Genomic DNA, 23474 nt, shown 5'->3' with positions numbered 1-23474 from the left:
AACATCCTATGGACAGATGAGACAAGATCAACTTGTACCAGAGTGATGGGAAGAGAAGAGTATGGAAAAGGAAAGGAACTGCTCATAATCCTAAGCATACCACCTCATCAGTGAAGCATGGTGGTGGTAGTGTCATGGCGTGGGCATGTATGGCTGCCAATATAACTGGTTCTCTTGTATTTATTGATGATGTGACTGCTGACAAAAGCAGCAGGATGAATTGTGAAGTGTTTCGGGCAATATTATCTGCTCATATTCAGCCAAATACTTCAGAACTCATTGGATGGCGCTTCACAGTGCAGATGGACAATGACCCAAAGCATACTGCAAAAGCAACCAGAAGAGTTTTTTAAGGGAAAGAAGTGAAATGTTATGCAATGGCCAAGTCAATCACCTGACCTGAATCTGATTGAGCATGCATTTCACTTGCTGAAGACAAAACTGAAGGGAAAATACCCCAAGAACAAGCAGGAACTGAAGACAGTTGCAGTAGAGGCCTGGCAGAGCATCACCAGGGATGAAACCCAGCGTCTGGTGATGTCTATGCGTTCCAGACTTTAGGCTGTAATTGACTGCAAATGATTTGCATCCAAGTATTAAAAAGTGAAAGTTTGATTTATGATTATTATTATGTCCCATTACTTTTGGTCACTTAACAAGTGGGAGGCACATATGCAAACGGTTGTAATTCCCACACCGTTCACCTGATTTGGATGTAAATACCCTCAAATTAAAGCTGACAGTCTGCAGTTGAAGCACATCTTGTTCGTATCATTTCAAATCTATCGTGGTGGTGCATAGAGCCAAAAATATTAGAATTGTGTCGATGTCCCAATATTTATGGACCTGGCTGTACATTCTCTATACACATAAAATGAAAAATTAAGCAACTTTGCAGTAAGTGTTAATTAAAAATGTCCGGCTAGTTTTGTTTCTACAGTTCCTATGCAGAGTACACATCTCCATGGTAACAGACAACAAACTAACTCTGTGTAGTCTGAACCTACAGTCATAATGCATAATGCATACCTGTCTACTATTTCTGGCTAACCTACCAAATGTATGTTAGCACAAAGTTGGGGAACAAATGGAAAGTATGAGACTGCAAAGCTGCAGGGTTATAGTACACAGAATTAGTTTTTCTGTCTGTTACCAGGAATGCATCATTTGCATCAGGCCTCATTCACACAACCATATTTGTTTTATCATCGGCAAATGGTGGTTCCGCAAAATACGGATACCGGCCACGTGCATGCTGCCACTTTTTCTCTTCTACAGAATGTCTGAAAAATGGACAGATATAGAGCAGTGCAAAATTTTTTGCAGGGCTGCAACACGGACATGCCCATGCGGATAGCACACGGTGAGCTGTCCGCATATTTTGCGGCCTCGTTGAAAGGAATCTGCATCTGATCCACAATAAAATGCGGATCAGATGTGGAAAAAAATACGGTTGTGTGCGTAAGGTCTAAGCTACATTTTGAATTATGGATTTATTGGCACGATAAAAAACTTTTTGCTAAAATGGTCATAACCTTTAAATAAACATGATTGAGTAAATTTTGATAAAAAAATATTTTAGTAGAATGTGTCAAGAACATTGTAGACTAGGGCTACACAGCAACTTGTAGCCGCATGGAACATAATTTCAATGTTGTGTTGCTACATCGCAACTAATGATAATAAATGTGGTCAAATTTGGGATCCACAAGTTACCACAACACAAAAGATGTCAGAAATCCGAATCAGCAGTACCACATTAGCTATCATTATTGATGCATTTAGCAGTGCAACATTGTGATCTTATGATGCATAGCCATTTAACCATAGCCTTATCCTACTACAGTGTCTTGCAACTTTTTATACTATTATTTTATATTCATACACCATGATTTACCCAAATGGTTCATATGATTTACATTGTAAACCGTATAATACAAATTCATGGCAATTAGTTAGGGCAAGGATTTGACTAATAGTAAATTGGTCCTGTTTGAAAATAATACATGCATGCATGATGTCCTAGGACATTCCCAATTCGTGGATTTCAGATATATGATGGGCCAGTCCGACTTCTCAGATGCACATTTAAGAACTTTGTCCCAACTGCAGACCGACCTTCCAGTGCTATTGGATTTTCTTTGAAGAATTCCTGGCAAATCACACCTCAGAATAACATTTCTCAGGTCAAGATGGAGAGAAGTGTAAGTAAAATGTGACTAAAATGTGTATGCAATTCCTATGTGATTGATTGGTGTAGAAAGAGTTAATCATGTGGCCATCATTACATGAAGCAGCCTGGCTGTTTTCAGTAGAGCCTCTAGGTTTATGTAGGCCAGAACCAGGCAGTTAGCAGAGGGATAACATGCTGAGGAATCTGTGATTTTTGCTGAGATCCAGTCTGAATAGTTATTTGTGTTGGCAGCTTGACTCTTCTAGAAGTGTATTTGGTAGCTGCGTGTGTTTTGCAGGTTGCCCTGACCGGTCTCCTAAGCTTGTCTTCAGCTGAGGGGATATGCTTTTCATTATCCATCATAAAATAGAGGTATTGTTTGAACCAGTTCAGGGCTGAACCCTGAAATGCCAAACCCGATGAGTCTTGTAGGAGAAAGACCTTAAGTGGAAAGGTGATTAACCAAATGGTTCCAGAGAAGATGTTTCTGAAGGACCAGCCATCATGGATTGAGTATTTTTAAACATGCACCAGCAGGCTATCAGATAGTTAAGATCCATAAAACTAAAGGCAAACATAAATCTTAAGAAAACTATTCAGAGATAATGTAGGTATGGAGAGAAAGCTATGTCCACATTTCCTCACCTTACCCAAATGACCCGAATGCTGTTGTAAGATGCTGGCATGAGATTAGGTTCCCCACGTAGATAGCACACAGATCTTTCACTGTAAGGATTGAGTGGCAATTAGTGTGGAGAGAAGAATCAGAAAATACATATTATTCTACGGCCATGTGCCAAATGTTCAGGACCAAACATGTTAGCTTCATATTTGTACTATGCTGGCAGCACAGACTGTAGTGTGATGCACAACCAAGCCTTGTATTGTGTGCCAGTTGTCCTATTTCTACCACAGCCATCTCATTACTTCTAAATAATTGGAGGCAGCAATCAAATATTACATTTTCCAGTATCTACATTGCCAACATTTACCTCATTTAAAGGTCTTATGTAGTCAAACGTGAAAGCTCAGCTTTTACCTGGAGTTATGTAGCTGCATATTCCCCCCAAAGTTCTACTTGCCTGGTTCCTGCCATTTCTGGATGTCTCTAATGTCAGTATTCAGACCTCCAGAGCAGCATTCTGATGCATGTAGAAAATACTTTCTCTGCACTCATCAGCTGAGAGCATTTTTACTATACAGACTTGGTACAGAATATCATACGCTATAATCAGTATGTCTGGGTCACGCCATCCCCATCTTATCAGTGGGGCTGGTCTGATAGGACCTCCACCAATCCTTACAACAAATGGACGATAGCTCTACCTCATATCCAGCTGTGCACAGGAGCTGCAGTTCTGTCATTTTCACTTGAATTGGACTGTTCTTCTATTCTCTGTTCAAGGGCCAACTGACAAAACCAAAGCCATGTGGGAGCATTGGCTACTGTGATCGCTTTTCCCCATAGAGATTGTTTTCCGGGAGGCACAGGGCAATCTGCTCCCAGGAAACAATGATTTTTGGTACTACTACATTAAAGGGGAGACCCCCGATCAATGTCTACAGGGGGTGATTATCGGGACTGAGCTTTCCTAGGAATACTTCTTTCTGATAACTGTGCTAATTCTCTGCCTGTGTATAAGGGCCTTTACATACTTACTGACCTCAAACTGTAGAGGAAATGCAAAAAAAATAAAAAAAATATGTATATTAATGGAAATATCACATCATAGTATAGTATAGAACATGATTGATATTCCACAATAATTTGCATTCAATCTTCTCTAAAAAAAATAATTACGGTATGTATTCATTTCCCAATTTCTTTGGAGTTGATAACATTTTGTACACATGAGTATGGGGTCACTCACTGCTCCGCATCCCTTACCGTACAGTAGGCATGATTTCAGATGTGGCACACATCCATTTATCAATTTCGGATAAAGTCTAGGGCAGTACCATTGCATTTGGTTGTGTCATTTCGCTCATCACAGTGAACAGCATGTACAGTTCCCAAAACTTATCCGATTGTTTCCTATTATTTCTAGTCCTTCGGCCTCTTTGGACACGTAATAAACAAGATGATTTATTTTATGAGCTTGAAGCTGAGGGAAGGATTGTGTAATATGATCCGTGGCTGTTTCTGTGCGTCCTTTGCAAGTATCAGCTGAGTTATATCATGATACAGGGATTTGGATCTCATTTACTAACATTATAGCATTGCTAGTGTCGCCAGTATTTTTTGATTTTACCTTGATACTTCTTTTCTTGGTGTGATACTCATGTAGGAAACTGTTTTCCAAGGACAAAAGTATTGATCTCGATCTCATGCTATGTTACTGACACCAAAGTCATAAGAGACAGTAGCTCACAATTAGGATCAGTCTTTAGAAATGGGAGTGTTACACTCATACAGCATAAACCAACCAGACTGGAGGGGGTTCGGAGTGCAGACTGACAGAAAAGACCCTACGTTTGCCATCTCGCCTGACCTCAAGTAATTTGAATTTCCACAGTGCCCTTGTATATATTAGGCCCTTTTCACGTGTCCGTGATGACATCTGGGACAAGATAGTCACTGGTTCATCCATGATGAATCCGGTTGTCCATTTTTTGCTCTCCATGTGTCATCTGTATTCCATAGATACTGCCAGCTTGAAAATCAATTTCCAGAGAATCTCCTACCAGTGGTCCATGAAACCACAGCCCAAACTAGAATCTGTATTGTGTCCTTAGTTTTCATGGAGCCATAGACTATAATATACGTGAGGGTCCGAGATCCATAATCATGGACAAAATAGGACATGCTTTTGTGGTGTCACTATGGACCCACAGTCTGTGGAAAACCACTGATGTGTGAATGTACAAATTAAGCTCAGTGGGTATATGTGCTGTCCGTGGAGAACACGGACGGCACACATGTACAATTCTCTGACGTGTGAAAGAGGTCCTAAAGGGAATGTGTCGTCAGAAAATGACCTGCTGTTTAAATCACTTTTTTTTAAAAAGAATTTTTGACTTTGTTTTTAATTTGCCACGTATTCCATATATTTATACAAAAAAGATAAAAATCCTGCAGTTTTCACACTCTCCACTAAGCCTAGAAGTCAATGAGGTCCCCTCCTAACCACTGTGTCTATGGACCATGGGGTTACCGTAAAGCAGTTTTCTTAATGCTTTCTAAATGCTGTTAAGAACAGCTCAGCGAAGATGGCCACCTCCATAATCATGTTCAGGAAATAGAATAAATGACTCAGCAATCAGAAAAGAAAAGAGATGTGCTACTATCTGATTTTCTGTACCGCATTGAACTATTTCCATAGACTCTGCATAAAAAACACAGCAACAAAACACAAATAAAACACACCAAAAACACTCTGAGCTTGACAGCCAATTAGAACTCAGTTTTCCTCTCTTAAATGGGTTTCCCCACAAAGAACACTTAGGCTCCTTTCACACGGGCGAGTATTCCACGCGGGTGCAATACGTGAGGTGAACGCATTGCACCCGCACTGAATCCTGACCCATTTATTTCGATGGGGCTGTGTACATGAGCAATGTTTTTCACGCATCACTTGTGCGTTGCGTGAAAATCACAGCACGTTCTATATTCTGCGTTTTTCACGCAACGCAGGCCCCATAGAAAAAAATGGGTCTGCGTTAAAATCGCATCGCATTCGCAAGCAAGTGCGGATGCGGTGCGATTTTCACGCATGGTTGCTAAGGAGACAAGGGATGTATGACCCGGGACCCCATTTACTTAATTATTTTTCATTGTAACATGGTTATAATGGAAAATAATAGCATTCTTTAATACAGAATGCTAAGTATAATGTCAATTGAGGGTTAAAAAATAATAAAACCATTACTCACCTCATCCACTTGATTGCGTAGCCGGGATTCTCATCTTTGTTCTTCTTGAAGGACCTGCAAAAGGACCTTTGCTGATGTCATCACGCTCACCACGTGGTGAGCGAGGTGACATCAGCGCAGGTCCTGCTGAATGAAGATAGAAGGACCTTCACACTACTCCGCCATTTACACTGTTTCCTTTGCTTAGGGGATAAGTGTTCCTTGTGGGAATACCCATTAAACCTGCTTTGCAATATAGAACGCTGTGCTGCGATTAGTTGCTATGGGCAACACGTACAATTTTACTGATAGATAGTTGAGACCAAATGACCAGGTTTATGAAAACATAAATGACATAAGTTAGAGTGAATGTGATGGGCAGTGTGAACCCCTGCCCCCTCCTCTAAACCCTACCTTGTTTGTTCTGAAGTAGCAAGAATCCTAAAGTTACAAATTATGGCTTGCCCCATAACTTGAAGCTTTATAACGCCACAGGGCTTAGTAAATGTCCCTCATTTTGTTTTAACTTTTTCATTATGAGATATTGGGTGCAGAATTATGGAGAAGAATTTGAAGTTTTTTAATTTTAGCACAAGGCCACAACATAGCAAAATGTGAAATAATTAAAAGTTTCTGAACTTTCCGAATGCATTGTAGTTTTGAAGATTCCCTCTTCTTTTCTCCAGTACATCAGATGTTACCTATGTTCCGGGGCCACTCACATGTTTTCTCTCTGCTTGATATTACTGGAATCTACTGGATTGTACCAGACGGTTCAGAAGTCAGTCCGGGTGCAGTAATAGATTCTCACTTTCCTGGCAGCAGCAGTGTTTACACGTGTCATGTACAAAGAAGGAATAGAATGACTCTTATTTAGTCATAGATGGCAAGGCTGTGTTACGTGGTTTTAGAACTACAGAAGGCATGCACCAAGTGAAGGATCTGATGACAGTGCATCTTAATTACCTTCGCTACTTTATTCATTAGTCCAAATTACTTATTGGATTCCTCTGGCTTCCAGAATGGATAGCATTATAACATCTGCAAAACGAATGTTGTTGTGAGCTATTACCCTACTTATTTGCTGCAGATGTGCTGCTGTGATCTTAGCAGATGATAGACATTTCTCCTAATCCATATAGTAACCACTGCACACGATGCGGATAGTTTTATTAGATGTTGAAGACAGCCTGCACTAGGTCAGCAGACACTTGGAATGTCCGGGTGATAATATGTTCCGGCACTGCCCGTGTTTAACTTTTTCCCTTTCACATGCAGGTTGGCCGTAAAGTGTTTTTCGGTCGCCCAGGGCAGTGGTTTGGAAATAATGACTATGATGGTGACAAGGTCTCAATTTTCCATGACTTGGATGGTTCCATCACCGGGTATCCTGATACCTTTGTTGGACGAGCAGACAACTATCTTCTGCGGCATCCGGGATGTTTGACAGTGCCACAGTGGAATGGCGTCATATGCACTGGCAGATATGCACAGGTTGGTCCAAAGGATTTGGGTATCGAACCACTTGTCACTATGTATGTTATTTGGTACTTTTTATCATCTTCGCTAGCAGTAAACATTTACTATACAGAAGTCATTTTAGATCATAATTCATATTACTTCCATTACGTCCCAGCATCTTCCCAACAGTAAAGCCTGTATTACACAGGCCGATTGACCAAACGATTGTCAGGAATATCTGTAAAGAATAAATCAAGGCAACTGGACTTACTGTAGATTTCTTGAAAACGTTTCTCTCGTTCTTCCAACGAGCTTTCTCAATTCTGAGTGACTGTACAAAAATCAGACTTCAATTAGGATAATGGAATCAACACCTTTGACCCAATGCTGGGTATAATTACCAGATGTTGATTCAGTTACATATTTATTCCCAGAATTTTTGTACAGTCACTCAGAATTGAGAAAGCTTGTTGGAAGAACGAGTGAAACGTTTTCAAGAAATCTACAGTACGTCCAGTTGCCTTGATTTATTCTTTACAGATATATACCATGACCTGGATAAATGAGGTCTTAAAGGAGAGACCTGCATCTATCAGACACTTATGGGATATCCTATGGATATGTCATAAATGTCTATATTAGGAATTCCACTTTAATGCATTTAGTGTTATTACTGGTTTGTCTCCACCACAAAGCCCAGTGCAGAAACAGAAAATAACACATTTTCAAGCAGTGCTGTGTCATTTCTCTATTTATATCTCCAAAGCCATTCCATCAAACATTGCCTTATTAGAAATGTCTCGTGCACGTTCCCACAGTCATTTTAAGCTTGGCTCATGTGTCTTATTTGACTTTCTCTGCCCAGTTAGTGCCAGCAGGTCACAGTTTTTTACCATTATTAACATTTTCTTTAGTGCTAGGAGTTGGCTTGTGGGAATATCCATATTGCAGAATAGACTGTAATGGCTGTAGTATAAAGGAATCTCGAGATAATTCTTCAGTGTGCTGGCTCACTAGTGGAGGCACATCCCAGGGCAGAAACGATAAAACATTATCCAGACATAACCTGCCATATGTTTCTCACATCACAGTCTTCAGATATTTACTTGCCTTATAGACAGGTTACTGTACGTCTTTGTGGAGGAAACCACCACCAGTCTGCAGAATACAGCATATCCTTCTTACAATTACCTTTTAGTAATTGTAAAGTTCATCCATTCATGAGTGAAGGGTGGCTAGGTAGACTGACAATATAACGTTGTAAGCAGTATTGTAATTCAGTGGGATCCATTAGGATTCATTGGTGTTCTTTTCAATATATCCCTCATCTGGTCATCTTCAGAATGTATACACACATTTTCGCATTGCTTTTTTCCACAATTATTCAAAAAATCATGCAAAAGATGTCCAAGAACTACAGCTGAAGAAATCACTTTGTACACAGAGTCATTAGGATTAGAGATGAGCGAATTTCATGAGAGGACTACCCTGCATAACGGAAATGGGACGGATCCGTTTTGCAGCCCATAGACTTCTATTATGACGGAATGAATAACGGAATGACTCTAAAGACATTCCGTCATAGAACTGCGTTATGGTCCGTGGTAACGGAATCCATAACGTAATTCTGCTTTTACCAGCAAACGAAGCGTGAACGAATTTCAAAATAAATTTGCTCATCTCTAATTAGGATGATGCAGAAGGTTACATGTCTTCTCAGTGCAGTGATCATAATAAGTTCACAGGTTTAAACACCTTCCCAAATCTGAAGACTTGTACAGCAGGTTCCACCCTATTATCTTATCTCACCTCTCACGCATCACACCATTGCACTGCTCCCAGGCTAAAGCTGGTCATACACGTTAGATGTATGTGGGCTGAACCCTCTGATCAACCAACCATCTAATGTATATGGCAGCTTCCCAATTCTCCCCCCAGTGGGAGATTTTAGGTGAGATAAAGCTGGCCATACTGTTGGACGAAACGTTACCAACCAGATCCCCCCCTCCGCCATACACATGCATGCTCGGCCAAGATGTAGTGTTGGGCGCGAATATTCGTATTGCGAATTTTAATCGCAAATATAGCCACTTCGAGAATTAGCAAAGATTTAGAATATAGTGCCATATATTCGTATTTGCGAATATTCTAGATTTTGTTTTTATCAGTAACCTCCCTTCTTGCTTGTAGGCCAATGAGAAGGCTGCAATGTCTTTGTCTGAGCTTAGCAACATCCCTAACTATATTAGAGAAACAGAACAAAACAGATTTACAATGTATCAGCAAAAGGCACACGTGTGTAATGTTCCATGACATAGCCTGGATCCTCCCTCGCGTTCACCTGTAATGCACAGCATTACAGGTGAACGCATTATAGTAAGCCTACCCCTTACTATATAAGAAACTCCCTAGCAGCCATTTTCTGTAGTTTTTTGCAGTTCTGAGAGACAGCAGTGTCATTACTTTGCTCTGTGCTTTACTGTTTAATTACATTTGTTAGTTAGTTAGTTTATATATATAATACAGATAGTCAGTGTAGGTTAGATCCTGATATAGTGTAGCTGCTGTCCATACATACATGCTACATACATAGTGCTGTGATGTCACAAGTTCACAACAATAAATAATATGTAGTCAGACGTATTGCACCAAAATATGAGCATCATTAATTGCCAATTTGCGCAATTGCGAATATATTGGAGCACTCTATCTGCATATAAAGCTATTGTAATGTTCTGCCGTGCCAACCATTTTTTCCAGTCTCAGGACACTTCTAGCAGCTTGAAAAATGTAGCAACAGTGACCCACGCCTGTTTTGCACAAGCAATATGCGCATATTACATTGCCGATTCTCGCAATAAAGAAAATAATCAAGAAAATATATGACGAATATTCGCCCAAATATTTGCGAAATATTGCGAATTCGAATATTACCCCTGCCGCTCATCACTAATCAGATGGTCGGCTAGTCCTAGCTGAATCAGAGGTTCGTCTGACGTTCATCTAAAGTGTATGGTCAGCTTTGGATCTCAACATGCTGATCCTTCCATTCTCTGTGATCTAAGGAGCCTGGCAGTGGCATTTTCTCCTATCCAGAACACATGCACCCTCTGGCAAGCCAAATCTGTAGGAATATGTGTCCAAAGAGATGGCAGTACAACTAACATATATCTCATGTATATATCCATAGGGAGCGGAATCTGCCTATGTATACACACACATATATATATAAAGACAGACGGGCATACTGCTAGGATCATCTAGTTTCTTTAATACACATATAGGGTTTGTCATTATTAGTGCTGAGTTGTTTTCTAGAGTCACGTGGGTTACCAGTTGTAATTACAGAACAGAAAGATCGTAGATTGTAGAATCAGGCTCCCAGCCATGTACTAATAAAAAACCTTACCAGGACAGCGTGCTCTTAGTAATGCTGTGCATCACAGGTGAGCGCGAGGGAGGATCCAGGCTATGTCATGGAACATTACACATGTGTGCCTTTTGCTGATACATTGTAAATCTGTTTTGTTCTGTTTCTCTGACAACAACAACAAGTTGAATTCCTCTCCGGGGTGTAGAATATGTGTTTTTCCCATACCTGAGCCTTTCACATTTGCTTTGTACCTTTGTTTCATTAGGTTTGATCTCAGACTACAGTATTCTCTTACATAACTTGCCGTTACACCCAGAGTAATTATCATTTTCTTGACAGGTCTTTCCATGAATTTGTAGACAGGATAAAATACCTCTATCAAGGTGTCCAGATCTTTTGACACCTTTTTTAACCCTTCATGTAAAACTGCATCTGTTTTACCCATATACCCTATGATTTAGTCAAAATTCATCTGAGGGCCACATTACCAAGCATCCTATCCAGCAGACAGCAGACTGTTGAAGATATGGAAATAGATGGGCATCATTTCCATTTAATGGACCAGTGATGTGTGATTTGTCATGTAGGCTCATTCTGTACAGTCCTAATCTTTCTATAAGGGCTTATCCTTATTGTGACTGAAGCATACAGATTATTTTGAATATGGCAGTGAGGTCCATTTGTCTATGTAGGACACAGACCTGGTAACCACTGAAGGCAGTTGTCTCCAATGATCTCCAGACCCGTGTTCCATGAGACGGGGTCCAAAATAGGACATGCTCAACACGGTTATATGAATAGCACTACTTACTTCCATGGGTCCTTGTGCTATCCGTGTGCAGTCAGTTGTGAACACAGATGGCACACAGATAAAAAATATGGTCATGTGAACTAGCTGTTAGTCGGTGACAAGCAATATAGCCACCATTACAACTCGCACAGTGGTTGTCACTCGTGTTTCCTACAGTTCTAAAAAGCAAGAAGTCCCTAGTTGTGCTGTCTTATGGGAATTACATTTTTGGCGAGGAATACAGCAATTTATATATATTGTGGGGATTCGCTCTGGTAGACAGGGTATGCGGACGCAGTACAGAGGCAAATTACCAGTTCTTAAATCATCTTGTTGGCAATTCTATTTCCAGCAGTCCACAGCAGGCTTTTAGGGGGCCTGTTTCCCCTAAACAAGGGTCTCAGCCCTCCAGCACAGCACAAGCCTCAGATCCCAGCACACACACACTTTGCTGCTTAGCCCAGCTGTCTTTTAAGGATAGCTAGGTGCTGTCAAAACCCGGACCGGCACTTAAAATCCAGTCCGGTGTTTGACCCCTACCTGGCTGCAAATCAGCCCAGCAGCACACGCTGGGAGGAAAATACTGTTTTCCCAGACCATACCCTTTACTGTGTCACAATATTTAAAAGGCGCAGATCCCCAATGGTAAGTTTATGTAGAATGCTCTCTTTTAACATGAAAAAAATATTATAAAACACTGTTGCAAATGATGCTCTTATTATGTTCATTTTACAATTCTTATTTCTTTGCTTTATACAATAACCATAAAATGCAGTTATCGAGATTCACTATTGACTCTACACCTCGATGCTGTCTATATTGGCACATTTTAACACAAATTGTCATATCTAGTGTTTTAAGCTGTTTTCTCTAATTGTATTCATTGCTTGACTCTGCCTTCTGCCCTCTTTTACACTACAGCTGTATATCCAGGCCCGGCGCCCCGAGAACCTGACAATATTGGTGGCCAGAGCTGCTTATCCTTCACACCCATTGAGGCTTGCGGGTGTTAATAAAGGAGCACCATATCAGCAATACCAGCCAGTGGTGATGCTACAGCAAGCCTACACAATCCTATGGGAGGGACAGTCACCTAGAGAAATTATATTGCATCCAATCAATTTCAACAGGTACCAAAAACATTTCAGTTCATCTCTTGTGTCAAATTCTAAGAGTTCACGTAATATAAATACCTAATCCTTGCATAGGACCGCTATCTTCTTAGATTCATTACAGTTTTCTATTTGTGCAGATTTGTACACAGAATCTCTTTTATCGTAAGTACAGTATTTTTCTACTATAAGCATGCTTTTTATCATAAAAAGTTTGCTGAAAAGTCCCTGCGTCTTATAGCCTGCTATCAGGGGCCTGGCAGTGCCTTACAGAGCACTTGTCAGCATGTTCAACCCTATTAAACCAGGCATACTGCGGTTGTTTTTAGGCCCCATGCACACGACCGCATATTTTTTTCTGCATCCAATCTGCATTTTTGCGGATCAGATGCAGGCCCATTCATTTCAATTGGGCCACAAATATGTGAACAGCACACTGTATGTCCATTCCTCTGCCCCCCCCCCCAAAAAAAATAGAACAAATGTCCTCTTCTTGTCTATTTTGCAGACAAGGTTAGGACATGTCTACAGAAGGGTGAAAGAAAATGGCAGCATTTTGGTATCCGTGTTTTGAGGATCCATGGTTCATGGACTGCAAAACATACGGCTGTGTAGAAGGGAGTATACCACTGATATTTGCAAATATAAAGTGGTATGCATGATTTTATTTATGAAGGAATGCACATTGTAATTACAAGGTCGTCATTTATACAGTATGCAAATAATTATTGGTGTCACGTGTACTGTACAGTATGCGTCTGTCTCACAAGCTATGTGTGTCTGGCGGCATGTGGCTGTCACCAGTGACACGTGTGATTTAGACATAAGTTGTCCCCGTTCTGCCTTCACAATTAATTACATGCATTCTGCGCATTTCAATCAGGCTTGTCAGAGAGGCTGTGTGTCTGACTGGCTTCCAGGCGATGATTCTTTGTTCTCTGTCAGTGCTGATATCTGCCAGAACTCCCTTCTCTAGCGCAGCTTCTAAATGTGCACTCCGGGTGCCAACACATTTCACCAAACTCATTTCTAGACAGGAGCGTATGGTAGCAGTAACAGCGCGGTAATAGAGGCAGAAAGACACGTAGGGCTGAACTTATAGAAGCATCTCAGTTAGTTTTGCCAGAGCAGATGAGTTATATCTGCGAGGAACATGGAGCTTGGACTCGGCTCTGGATGCATGTAAGCACCCTGGCGATGTCCAGGGAAGGAATTTGCTTTCTGTCTGCAAGTTTTTTATTATTATTAATATTGCTGTTTATTTGTGCTCAGGAAACTCAGAACTTGGCAGACTTCTCTGTCCGCTGAGCTTTACTTCAAGGCAAAAAAGCAGTCATCAAATCTATTATTTTATTCCTCATCCATCAGTATATGATATCAAGCTGCATCTTCTCATTAATAGAACGGATGCATTGTAATAAATTAGCCAGAGATGAACAGCTAATTTGAAGGAAAAAAAAAGAATAGAAGTTAAGATATTTGAGCAAGCTGTTGGTTGGAGAAAGGGACTTTGGTCTGGAGATCTTCATGAATGGGCAGCTAGGCCAAGGATAGAATCATGGATGGAATGGAAGTTGGTGGTCTGTATACATTAGGATGGTTATGCTAGAAAGAAGCCCAGCTCTTTGGAGTACCGAGTATACACCATCCAGCTATAGAATTAAAATCACAGGTGAAGTGAATAACAATAATCTCATTACCATAGCACTTATTAAAGGGTAGCATATACTGGGTAACAAGTGAACAGTTGGTTCTTAAAGTTGATGTTTTAAAAGTAGAAAAAATCGGCAGGTGTAGGGATCTGACCAACTTGGCAAGCACCAGATTGTGATGGCTAGACAATTGCATCAGAGCTTTTTCAAAATGGCACGTCTTCTAGAGTATTCCTGGTATGCAGTGTTTAGTCATCCACCTAGCTCCGGAATAATCCTCTGTCACTCGTAGTCTTTTAAAGCTCCACATTTGCTTTATTCAAATTGCATTAAAACAACAAAAAACAGATAAAAATGTTAGGTGTTTCGGATGTATAAAAACATCCTTCCTCATGGTATGCAGTGTTTAGTACCTGCTGTACCAAAAGTGGTCCTAGGAAGGACAACCGGTGAACTAACAAACAGGGTCATGGTTGCCCAAGACTCATTAATGTGTATGGGAAGTGGATTTGCCTGTCTGCTCCAATCCCACTGAAAACCTACTGTAGGGCACATCACTGAAAAACGAAATGTTGGACACCTTCAGAGGTCATGTAGATTCCAAGGATGGTTGGATTAGAGATGTAGATTCCCTGTGAGGGGAATCTACGCAATAATAGTCAGGTGTTCGTGTATAGGAGCATTCCCATATCCCACCATCGTTCCTAGGCAATGGAATACTTTATAATAATAGTCACAAAACAATACAAGAATCTGGAGACTACATTCAGAAAGAAGAAAATAGCTCATTTTATAAATTGGATAATAACTAAGTTATAAATAATCCACCATTCTGGCATAGTTCATTGCTCCCATGAAGTAAATGTGAGCATCCTCTACAGTATTATGGGGATACGAATTTTAGATATAATAACCTAAAAAGGAGCAACGTGCATGTATCTTTCCCAAGTAATAAAACACACAGCCTTGAGAAAAGAATGTCCGAGGCAGTCAGCTAAGTTTATCTGGTACTTCTGTTTCCAATCACGTATAATTAGTATTGGAAGATTTTTGTTTATTCCCAGAAAGTGATAAAAGCATTCACCCCCCCCCCCCCCTTCCAAAGAAAACCCCAAAAAACAAGAGCACAGCTATTTACTCTATGACCCCTGTGAACTTTTCTTGGGGTAAACCCTGGTGAGCAATCCAGGAGGTATCTAATGATTACAGTCAGCAAGGAACAGAAGGGACGAGGATCCTGTTCATGCGGATTACATACAGGCTGACGGCACTGACAGCGCTCCAGGGACAGGGCTTAGCACATAAAGCTTTTCAGTTTTTGATCTAATAAATCCTTTCTTAACAGAGATACATAATAGTAATTAAAACCCAGCAAGAGAGTGGCGAACGCTTGAGGTCTGGCTGCTGTTCAACACAGGAATATCTTCCAGATTTTGGAATTTTCTTGGCTGTGCATGGAGCTGATCGTTATCCTGGATTGCTCCCGAGCGGAGACTACTGCAGTAATATAGCCCCAAGAAGCTCCCTCTGGGAAATGTCCTAAATGTTGAGTTCTCAAGTCCACTTAGCTGTCACCTGGATATGTGTTCATCATCATTTTGATGCCTTGCAGATAAAACTTTTTCCACATTAACAGAGTACAGTATATCCTTACTTGATACACACGGCTTGCAGATATGTTTTTCATGTCTGTGGATCACGTATTACATGATGGCTTAAGGCGCAATACCGTCATAATGGTTACCAATGCCAAAGTCCATAAAAAACTGAAACAAATGTGGAGATTTTCATCTTTACTTGTGTGGAGTCTTTCAAGAAGAAAATTCATACCTATCACAAGTTTAAGAAAATTTAGCAAAATGGTAAAATCATAGAAATCATTGCTTTTACATAATATATTATTCTGAAAGCCTTGCCAATTGGTTAATATTAAACTGGATGCAGGTTTATGACTCTGCATTTGCTGCATATAGTCTTTTTATTTACAACTGGTTCACCCATTTTAATACCAATGCTAATATGATAGAAATCATACCAGTAGCCAGAAAAAAAATAAAACTACTTGAAAGAGTCACTATACTTTCACACAATTTTGTTTCATTTACTAGAGAATGGTGCAAACAGCAAATTTCCAAATCACTTCATAAAAAAAAAAAATGCCTGCATTGACCTTAAAAAAGCTACCTTTCTGTAAGTGTGATCTCGCCCTCCTTATCCGTTCTGTGAGTTCTGGAGCTGAAAACAAATATAGTGGTAAGTAAGGGAAAGGATGTCACAGCAGAACAGGGCTGGCAGAAGGGAGACACCCCTTACTTCTGAGTCAAATACATCTAGCTGTGCAGCTGAAACAGGGAATAATATGGCTGAAAAAGACATTAGTGAAGGCCCAAAAAAACACTTCCTTCACAGTTATGACTGTACAAAGAAGCACAGCCATTATGCAAACTTTTTTTTTTAAATCTGAGGTACGCTTTAAACCTCTATCTTTGTCTCTTACAGAGGAGATTGGCTGCAGATTGCTTTGTGCTACCCTAAAAGTGCAGTATTCCAAGTCATGGCGGACATCTATGAACGTAACACCGGACGTGTACACAGCGTACAGCATTATTCCATGGCATCCTCTATCCATCAGGCACTGAATAAGTCAGCCAATAGACTGTATCATTTCAGTAAGGAGTCTGGGTGAGTGGTCTGCCGGTCCCTGCCTTTCATAGGTATACATTCTATTACATTAGGTGTATTTTTTTACTGACTCTATAGAATGGCTACTTCTAAAGCCATCAACATGTTGATTATTGTTCAGTTTACCTATTATAAGATGAGGATAAATAAAGTACGTTTATTTCCCTATCTGCATGCTAGAACATGTTATCCCACAAAATGAGCTCCCTGGAGGCATATGTTATCTTGTATCCCTAGAGACTCCCAGACATGAAGGTCACAGTGCAGTTAAGTATCGCACCTGCAGCATTCTGTCAGCACAATGGGCTCAATAACAGTGCTCATGTTACATGCTGTGCTATATTTAATTCCTGCCATGCACGCTCACAATTTCTATTTGATTTAGTGATATTATTATGTGCCTTGGACTTTTCACTATTTCCTACATTGCATTTCAGTCCCATCTGTGCAGTGTAAACAGTGGTTGCCATGTCAATTAGCCTAGTAGATGCATCCAGTAGGCCTCAATTTTTGTTGATTTCCAGTTTCCAGCAACAGGTGGTGTAGGCCTAGGATGTAGATACAATTGAAAGTGATGCTGGGACACATAGGTCACTGGACAACAGACCTTGCACTACAGATGCTCCGGGTGTCCCGACCTAACGCCAGTGGTATTCAAACCTCTTTGCCAGAACTTATCAATGAAAATATGTGACCTTACACTCTAGAAACAAACTACTACTGCTTTGAATGGACCATTTTTTTATTTAAATGGTTTGTCCAAGATTTTCCAGTTTGTTGGATAGGGTTGATGGCTGTAAAGAAGTCTACAGGCTCTTCCTACTGGAAACAGACGATGGTTATCTTGTAATGTCTTTATGTCTTTCTTCCATCAGATATCTCTTCCTTCATCTTCAAGCCCATGAAGATCGTATTGGGCATAGCTACTGTTCTCAGCATGGTTGTGAGAGAATTAAGATCACTGCCCATTTTCGTTCATCTGATTACACAGAGTGCCCCCCTAGACCATTCCCTGGCAGAGAAAACAATGACCAGTTTACCAAGTTACATGTGTCGCAACGACTAGCCTTGCCTTGTAGGCAATGTGGAGCTCCACAGGTGAGAAGAAAATTATGTTCAGCATAAGGCAATGTTTGCACGAGTCATGGATTTTTCAGAAAATATATATTACAAGCTCCAGTGGGAACAGGGACTGATGTGTCTCTGTACAGTGCAGCAGAATATGTAAGCGCTATAGAAGTGAATACAATTAATAAACATGCTGTGATTTCTAAAATCCACAGTGTTTTCATTATTCTGCTCTCATTTTTTATGTTGCTTATGAGTGGGGTATAAAATCAGCAGATTCTGTAAGGATTTAGGGATGAATTCTATGTGTGAACATAAAGGTTGTGTATTTTTTGAATGGATGGTCATTACTTTAGTATGCCGTCTTGATAATTCTAGTACAGTAATATCTGGGCTTTGGATAACATGATTTTTAGGTGAATGTGGCTTTGCACACGACCGGGATTGGCAGCTGGTGGTTTAGTTGTCATCCAAGGCTTTTTAAGGACAAGTTGGCTAAAAACACAGACAGACACCCATCACTTCTTAGTGTAAAAATATAGTCACAGCTCAGAACTATTCCTTTTTATATAAATACTTGGGCAGTGCAGCAAAGATACTGAAAGATGCAATAAAAAGGCATAGGACACCATGCTATCCTGGAGGGGGGTGGGTCACAATTTCAGATGAAATAGGATTATAGTTTTGATCAATAAACTCTGCACTGAAATGTAGCTTTTATGTTACTGTAATTTACTTTTTTAAATTATCCATGAAATGTTTGTAATGCTGGCTAATAAATCTTCTTACAGATTGCTATCAGCAGCAGCCCATCACTTAAATACACAAAGGTACAGGTGCAATCCATCCGCCGGGAGGATCTTTTAAATGGAATGCAAACGGCTTTCATCAAGGTAATAATAAATGCTGCAAGGATTTATGTCACCAACTGCCATCTCCAGAGAAACTTTTAGTGTTTTGTGCATTTTTTTTTTTAAAGGAATAGACAAATATAAGATAAAATCAATACTCCAATTTAGTGGCGTCGCTAGAGGGGGGCGAGGGGGGGCAATTGCCCCCCCTATGTTGTTCCTTGCCCCCCCAGGTGCCCCCCCGCTGATTCCCCCGAGTGAATACTAATGAGCGCTTCCATTAAGGAAGCGCTCATTAGTACAGAAGGACCAGGAAGTGGTGAACGCTCTGTACTCACCACTTCCTGGTCCTCGGCTGTCGGCTGTGCAGGGCTGCGCACAGCGTGAGGTCGCTCTGTGACCTCACGCTGTGCGCGCCAGTTTAGAGCACGCACAGTCGACTGAGGAGGGAGAAAATGGCAGGCGGAGTCCGTCCAGGAGCAGGAGAGGTAAGTGTTTTTTTTTTTTAATTTTATAAAAAATGTGGCTGCTGGGGGCATTATGGGGGCTAATAGGAGGCATATGGGGCTAATTGGAAGCATATTTGGGGGCTAATTGGAGGCATATTTGGGGGCTAATTGGAGATGTATGGGGGCATTTGGAGGCATATTTGGGGGCTAATTGGAGGCATATTTGGGGGCTAATAGGAGGCATATGGGGCTAATAGGAGGCATATGGGGCTAATAGGAGGCATATGGGGCTAATTGGAGGCATATGGGGGCTAATAGGCATATGGGGCTAATAGGCATATGGGGCTAATAGGCATATGGGGCTAATAGGAGGCATATGGGGGCTAATTGGAGGCATATGGGGGCTAATTGGAGGCATATGGGGTCTATGGGGCTAATTGGAGGCATATGGGGGCTAATTGGGGGCTAATTGGAGGCATATGGGGGCTAATTGGAGGCATATGGGGGCTAATTGGAGGCATATGGGGGCTAATTGGAGGCATATGGGGTCTATGGGGCTAATAGGAGGCATATGGGGCTAATAGGAGGCATATGGGGGCTAATTGGAGGCATATAGGGGCTAATTGGAGGCATATAGGGGCTAATTGGGGGCTAATAGGAGGCATATGGGGGCTAATAGGAGGCATATGGGGGCTAATTGGAGGCATATGGGGGCTAATTGGAGGCATATGGGGGCTAATTGGAGGCATATGGGGTCTATGGGGCTAATTGGAGGCATATGGGGTTAATTGGAGGCATATGGGGGCTAATTGGGGGCTAATAGGAGGCATATGGGGGCTAATAGGAGGCATATGGGGGCTAATAGGAGGCATATGGGGGCTAATTGAAGGCATATGGGGGCTAATTGGAGGCATATGGAGCTAATTGGAGGCATATGGGGGCTAATAAGAGGCATAATGGGGGCTAATTAGAGGCATAATGTGGGCTAATGAGGCATAATGGGGGCCAATGGGGCTAATAAGAAGAATAATGGGGGCTAATGAGGCATAAGGGCTTATATGGGGGCTGATATGGGAGTGATGAGAGGCATAATGAGGGCTAATGAGAGGCATAATGTGTCATCCACAGATCCCCCATAACAGTGTGTCTTCCACAGATCCACCATAACAGTGCGCCTGTGCACTGACGAGAGACAGAAAGAAGGGGAAAGAATCCGTGGAAGCAAGCAGAGGACAGCACAGCAGACGACTGAATAGCTTCTTTTGTAAGTAAATTGTTTTATTATAACTGTATCCCTGCAGACCGCAACTCTCTCGTATTTTGTAATCTTATTTTGTTTTTGCCCCCCCATTTTTGACTGTGGTATCTTTGTGCCCCCCCTATATATTGTTCCTAGAGTCGCCACTGCTCCAATTAAAGGGTATACCATTCAAACACCTCTACGTTCCCAATGAAACATGCTTACTGTAAAAAGTTTTTTTTTGCTGAAAATCCCTTAGATCTAACCTGTAGATGGAAACGTAGTAGAGATGAGAGAAGGGGAAGAGATGCCCACCTGCCCCTAGATTGACAGGGCAGGAGGTTTTGCTCAGCCCTGACAATTGCCTGCAGAAACTCTGCTTCAGGATACCAAAGCTCCAAAGCCTAAGCAGAGGTAAAGAAGTTCTGCTGATAAGACGAATCGATTCATTAGAATCGAGTCCTCATCTATAAAACATACCATTGAGAAAGGCCATGGGGACATTGGAGAGGAAGTATCCATATCCTGGTCATTTTATACTGAGTAGCTAGTACCTGTTCAAGAATTTGGGTCCCAAGGGTCATTAATGGATGTGCACAGGAAAAATAAACACCTGGTCCATATGTCCTGGGTAGTAAGACCTGACACCGTAATGATCCATTTTGATTATCACCATTCTTCTGGAACACTACTGATAAAAATGTATATATGTTAGAACATGCTGTGAGTTTATAATGTTCATCTGACTCTAAGTGGTCAAGAACTGAACAAATTATGACTGTTTATTTAGGTTTTATGTCGGATTTCTAGATTTAGGTCCAGTATCACTTCCTCCACTTTCACTTGTAATTTATTTTAGATACAGTATTTGAAGAGATAATTTGGGGGTGAAAATTATTAAGAAAGGATTAAAAGTGGCATAATGATAATGATACCCTCACTAATCAACTATAGCTCCTGTTCTAGTTCTCCCTTGGTTCCTGCTGGTCTCTACTTTCTACACCTCTCATGAAACACAGAAAATGCCTTAAAGGCTATGGACACCTTTGGGGACATTTCTTTTTAATTATTGCATTTTACTCATTTGTGGCTTAAAAAAAATATTTTTTTTTTCAATTGGCCTTTATTAAAAATATTGAGACGTTCTGTCACAAAGGGTTAACAGTTTTTCTAGCTGTCTGCATCCTACTTTCACTTTGTGCCAGTCATCTAAAAACCCTTATCTCTAAATTACTAAGAGGTCATAAACACTTAGTTAAGCCACATTCTTACCAGTAAGATAAGGATTGAGCTTTGATGAGTGTTTATAAGGTCAGAGAACAGAGATAAGGAGCCTGTCAGCTCCCCAAGTGTTAGAAAAGAGAGAAAGCCCAGATCCCTCTATTAGAGCATCTCAGCTATGTACAGAAAAAAGGATTCCATATTCTTAATAAAGACCAATAGATTTTTTCTCCCGCTCATAATGAGTATAATGCACTAATAAAAAAATTACCTACCAGACAACCCCTTTATATTATATGGAATCAAGAACATTGTTAAGAGTCCTGCATAAGGCATTTATCCACATTGTACTTATTTTTCTAGGTTGATGAGGAACTTTTCCTATTTAAAAGGAGGGGTCTTTTCTTCTTGGTGTTGGATGCTTGTTCAGGAGAAATTGTTGGCAAGAGACATTTTGAAATGATCAATGATGTAATGACAACTAAGGCAATCTCAAGTTACATTCAAGTATCGATGAAACAGAGGTATGTACACACCCTCACCATTGCCAGGAACCTGTATAAAACAACGGTAGATTGGCTTAGTCCTTACCATATATTTCTTATGTTCTAGATCTGTGGTTCTCATTTGCTCCAGAGATATTTTGGATACTCCCCCAGGTTCTGAAATGTCTGTTTTTACCAAAGCAGGATCTGCAAAACCTATAGCACTTTATGAGAAAGGTAATGTCCCTGGAAAAAGCAAAAAGAGGCCTATGTATGACAACATGCAACATTAGGATTAGATTTACATAGAAGTTAAAATGAATGATGGGATGTACAGTAGAATTTAGCCATAGGCAGAAATTCTTTGGCTCCAAGCAGTAGATTTTTATGAAGTTTGTTTCAAGAACATGCAGGTATATGAAGATAGTGTATATTCCTTTTTCTGTCTGTAAACTTTGTGATTTATGGTAGAAACTTGTAGTATTACACACAAGAATGGTAGAAATATCTATACAGGAATGTGATCTACTGTATTATTTGTACTGTTTTACAGGTAGCTTTGCCATGGTGGGATATAAGGGACTCTCCACCCCATCCTGGATCAAAATCATTAATAACAGTCCTGATAAAAGAGCGGCATCCATACAACTTTACTTGCCATTGATGTTGACTGAATACAGATGCCCAGTTCTAAAAACTTAGGGATGAAAAGACTATTCATCTGGTGCCCCCTCACACTGTATTCTCTGTGGCCTCCAGAGACTACAGTTGTCCACCTAACCTTTACCCTCATGACCGGTATATGTCCTTCTGACTGCTCCATTCTTTTTAGCTCACGAAAATGTGAAGATCTATAGAAGAGACATGATGCCTTTTTTATACAGCCATGTGTTTATATTGTCCATTAAATAAATGTATTTTCTTCCTATAAATGTTACATTGGTGGATCTGTAATATTATGCATAGCCAAGTCTGAAGCCTGCACCTGCCTCTTGTAGATGGGTCAATCTGCCACTAGTTATTCAATAACTTCTATTTGACTATATATGTGTCACGTGAAATAAT

At 40.6% G+C, this 23474-nt stretch overlaps 2 protein-coding genes across 6 annotated transcripts in view; both read left to right on the top strand.

The window, feature by feature from the left end:
• LOC122927570 (cell surface hyaluronidase-like) overlaps positions 1-23337 on the top strand; it is a 94915-nt gene extending 71578 nt beyond the window's left edge. For all 4 annotated transcript variants that reach the window (XM_044279517.1, XM_044279519.1, XM_044279518.1 and 1 more), the window contains 9 exons: positions 2027-2204; positions 7304-7519; positions 12571-12779; positions 16913-17095; positions 17971-18193; positions 18955-19056; positions 22288-22448; positions 22537-22646; positions 22963-23337. In XM_044279517.1, the coding sequence (XP_044135452.1) occupies positions 2027-2204; positions 7304-7519; positions 12571-12779; positions 16913-17095; positions 17971-18193; positions 18955-19056; positions 22288-22448; positions 22537-22646; positions 22963-23111 (1531 nt within the window). In that variant the 3' untranslated portion in view covers positions 23112-23337. The remainder of the gene's footprint in view (positions 1-2026; positions 2205-7303; positions 7520-12570; positions 12780-16912; positions 17096-17970; positions 18194-18954; positions 19057-22287; positions 22449-22536; positions 22647-22962) is intronic.
• Positions 1-23474, top strand: part of LOC122927572 (cell migration inducing hyaluronidase 1) — a 121213-nt gene that overhangs the window by 15602 nt on the left and 82137 nt on the right. The gene's annotated exons all lie outside the window — the stretch shown is intronic.

The sequence above is a fragment of the Bufo gargarizans genome, chromosome 2 (genome assembly GCF_014858855.1).
Source record: "Bufo gargarizans isolate SCDJY-AF-19 chromosome 2, ASM1485885v1, whole genome shotgun sequence".
In the NCBI taxonomy this organism is placed as follows: Eukaryota; Metazoa; Chordata; class Amphibia; order Anura; family Bufonidae; genus Bufo; species Bufo gargarizans.
Note: the sequence above shows the minus strand (reverse complement) of the source record. Positions and strands in the feature narration are given on the sequence as shown.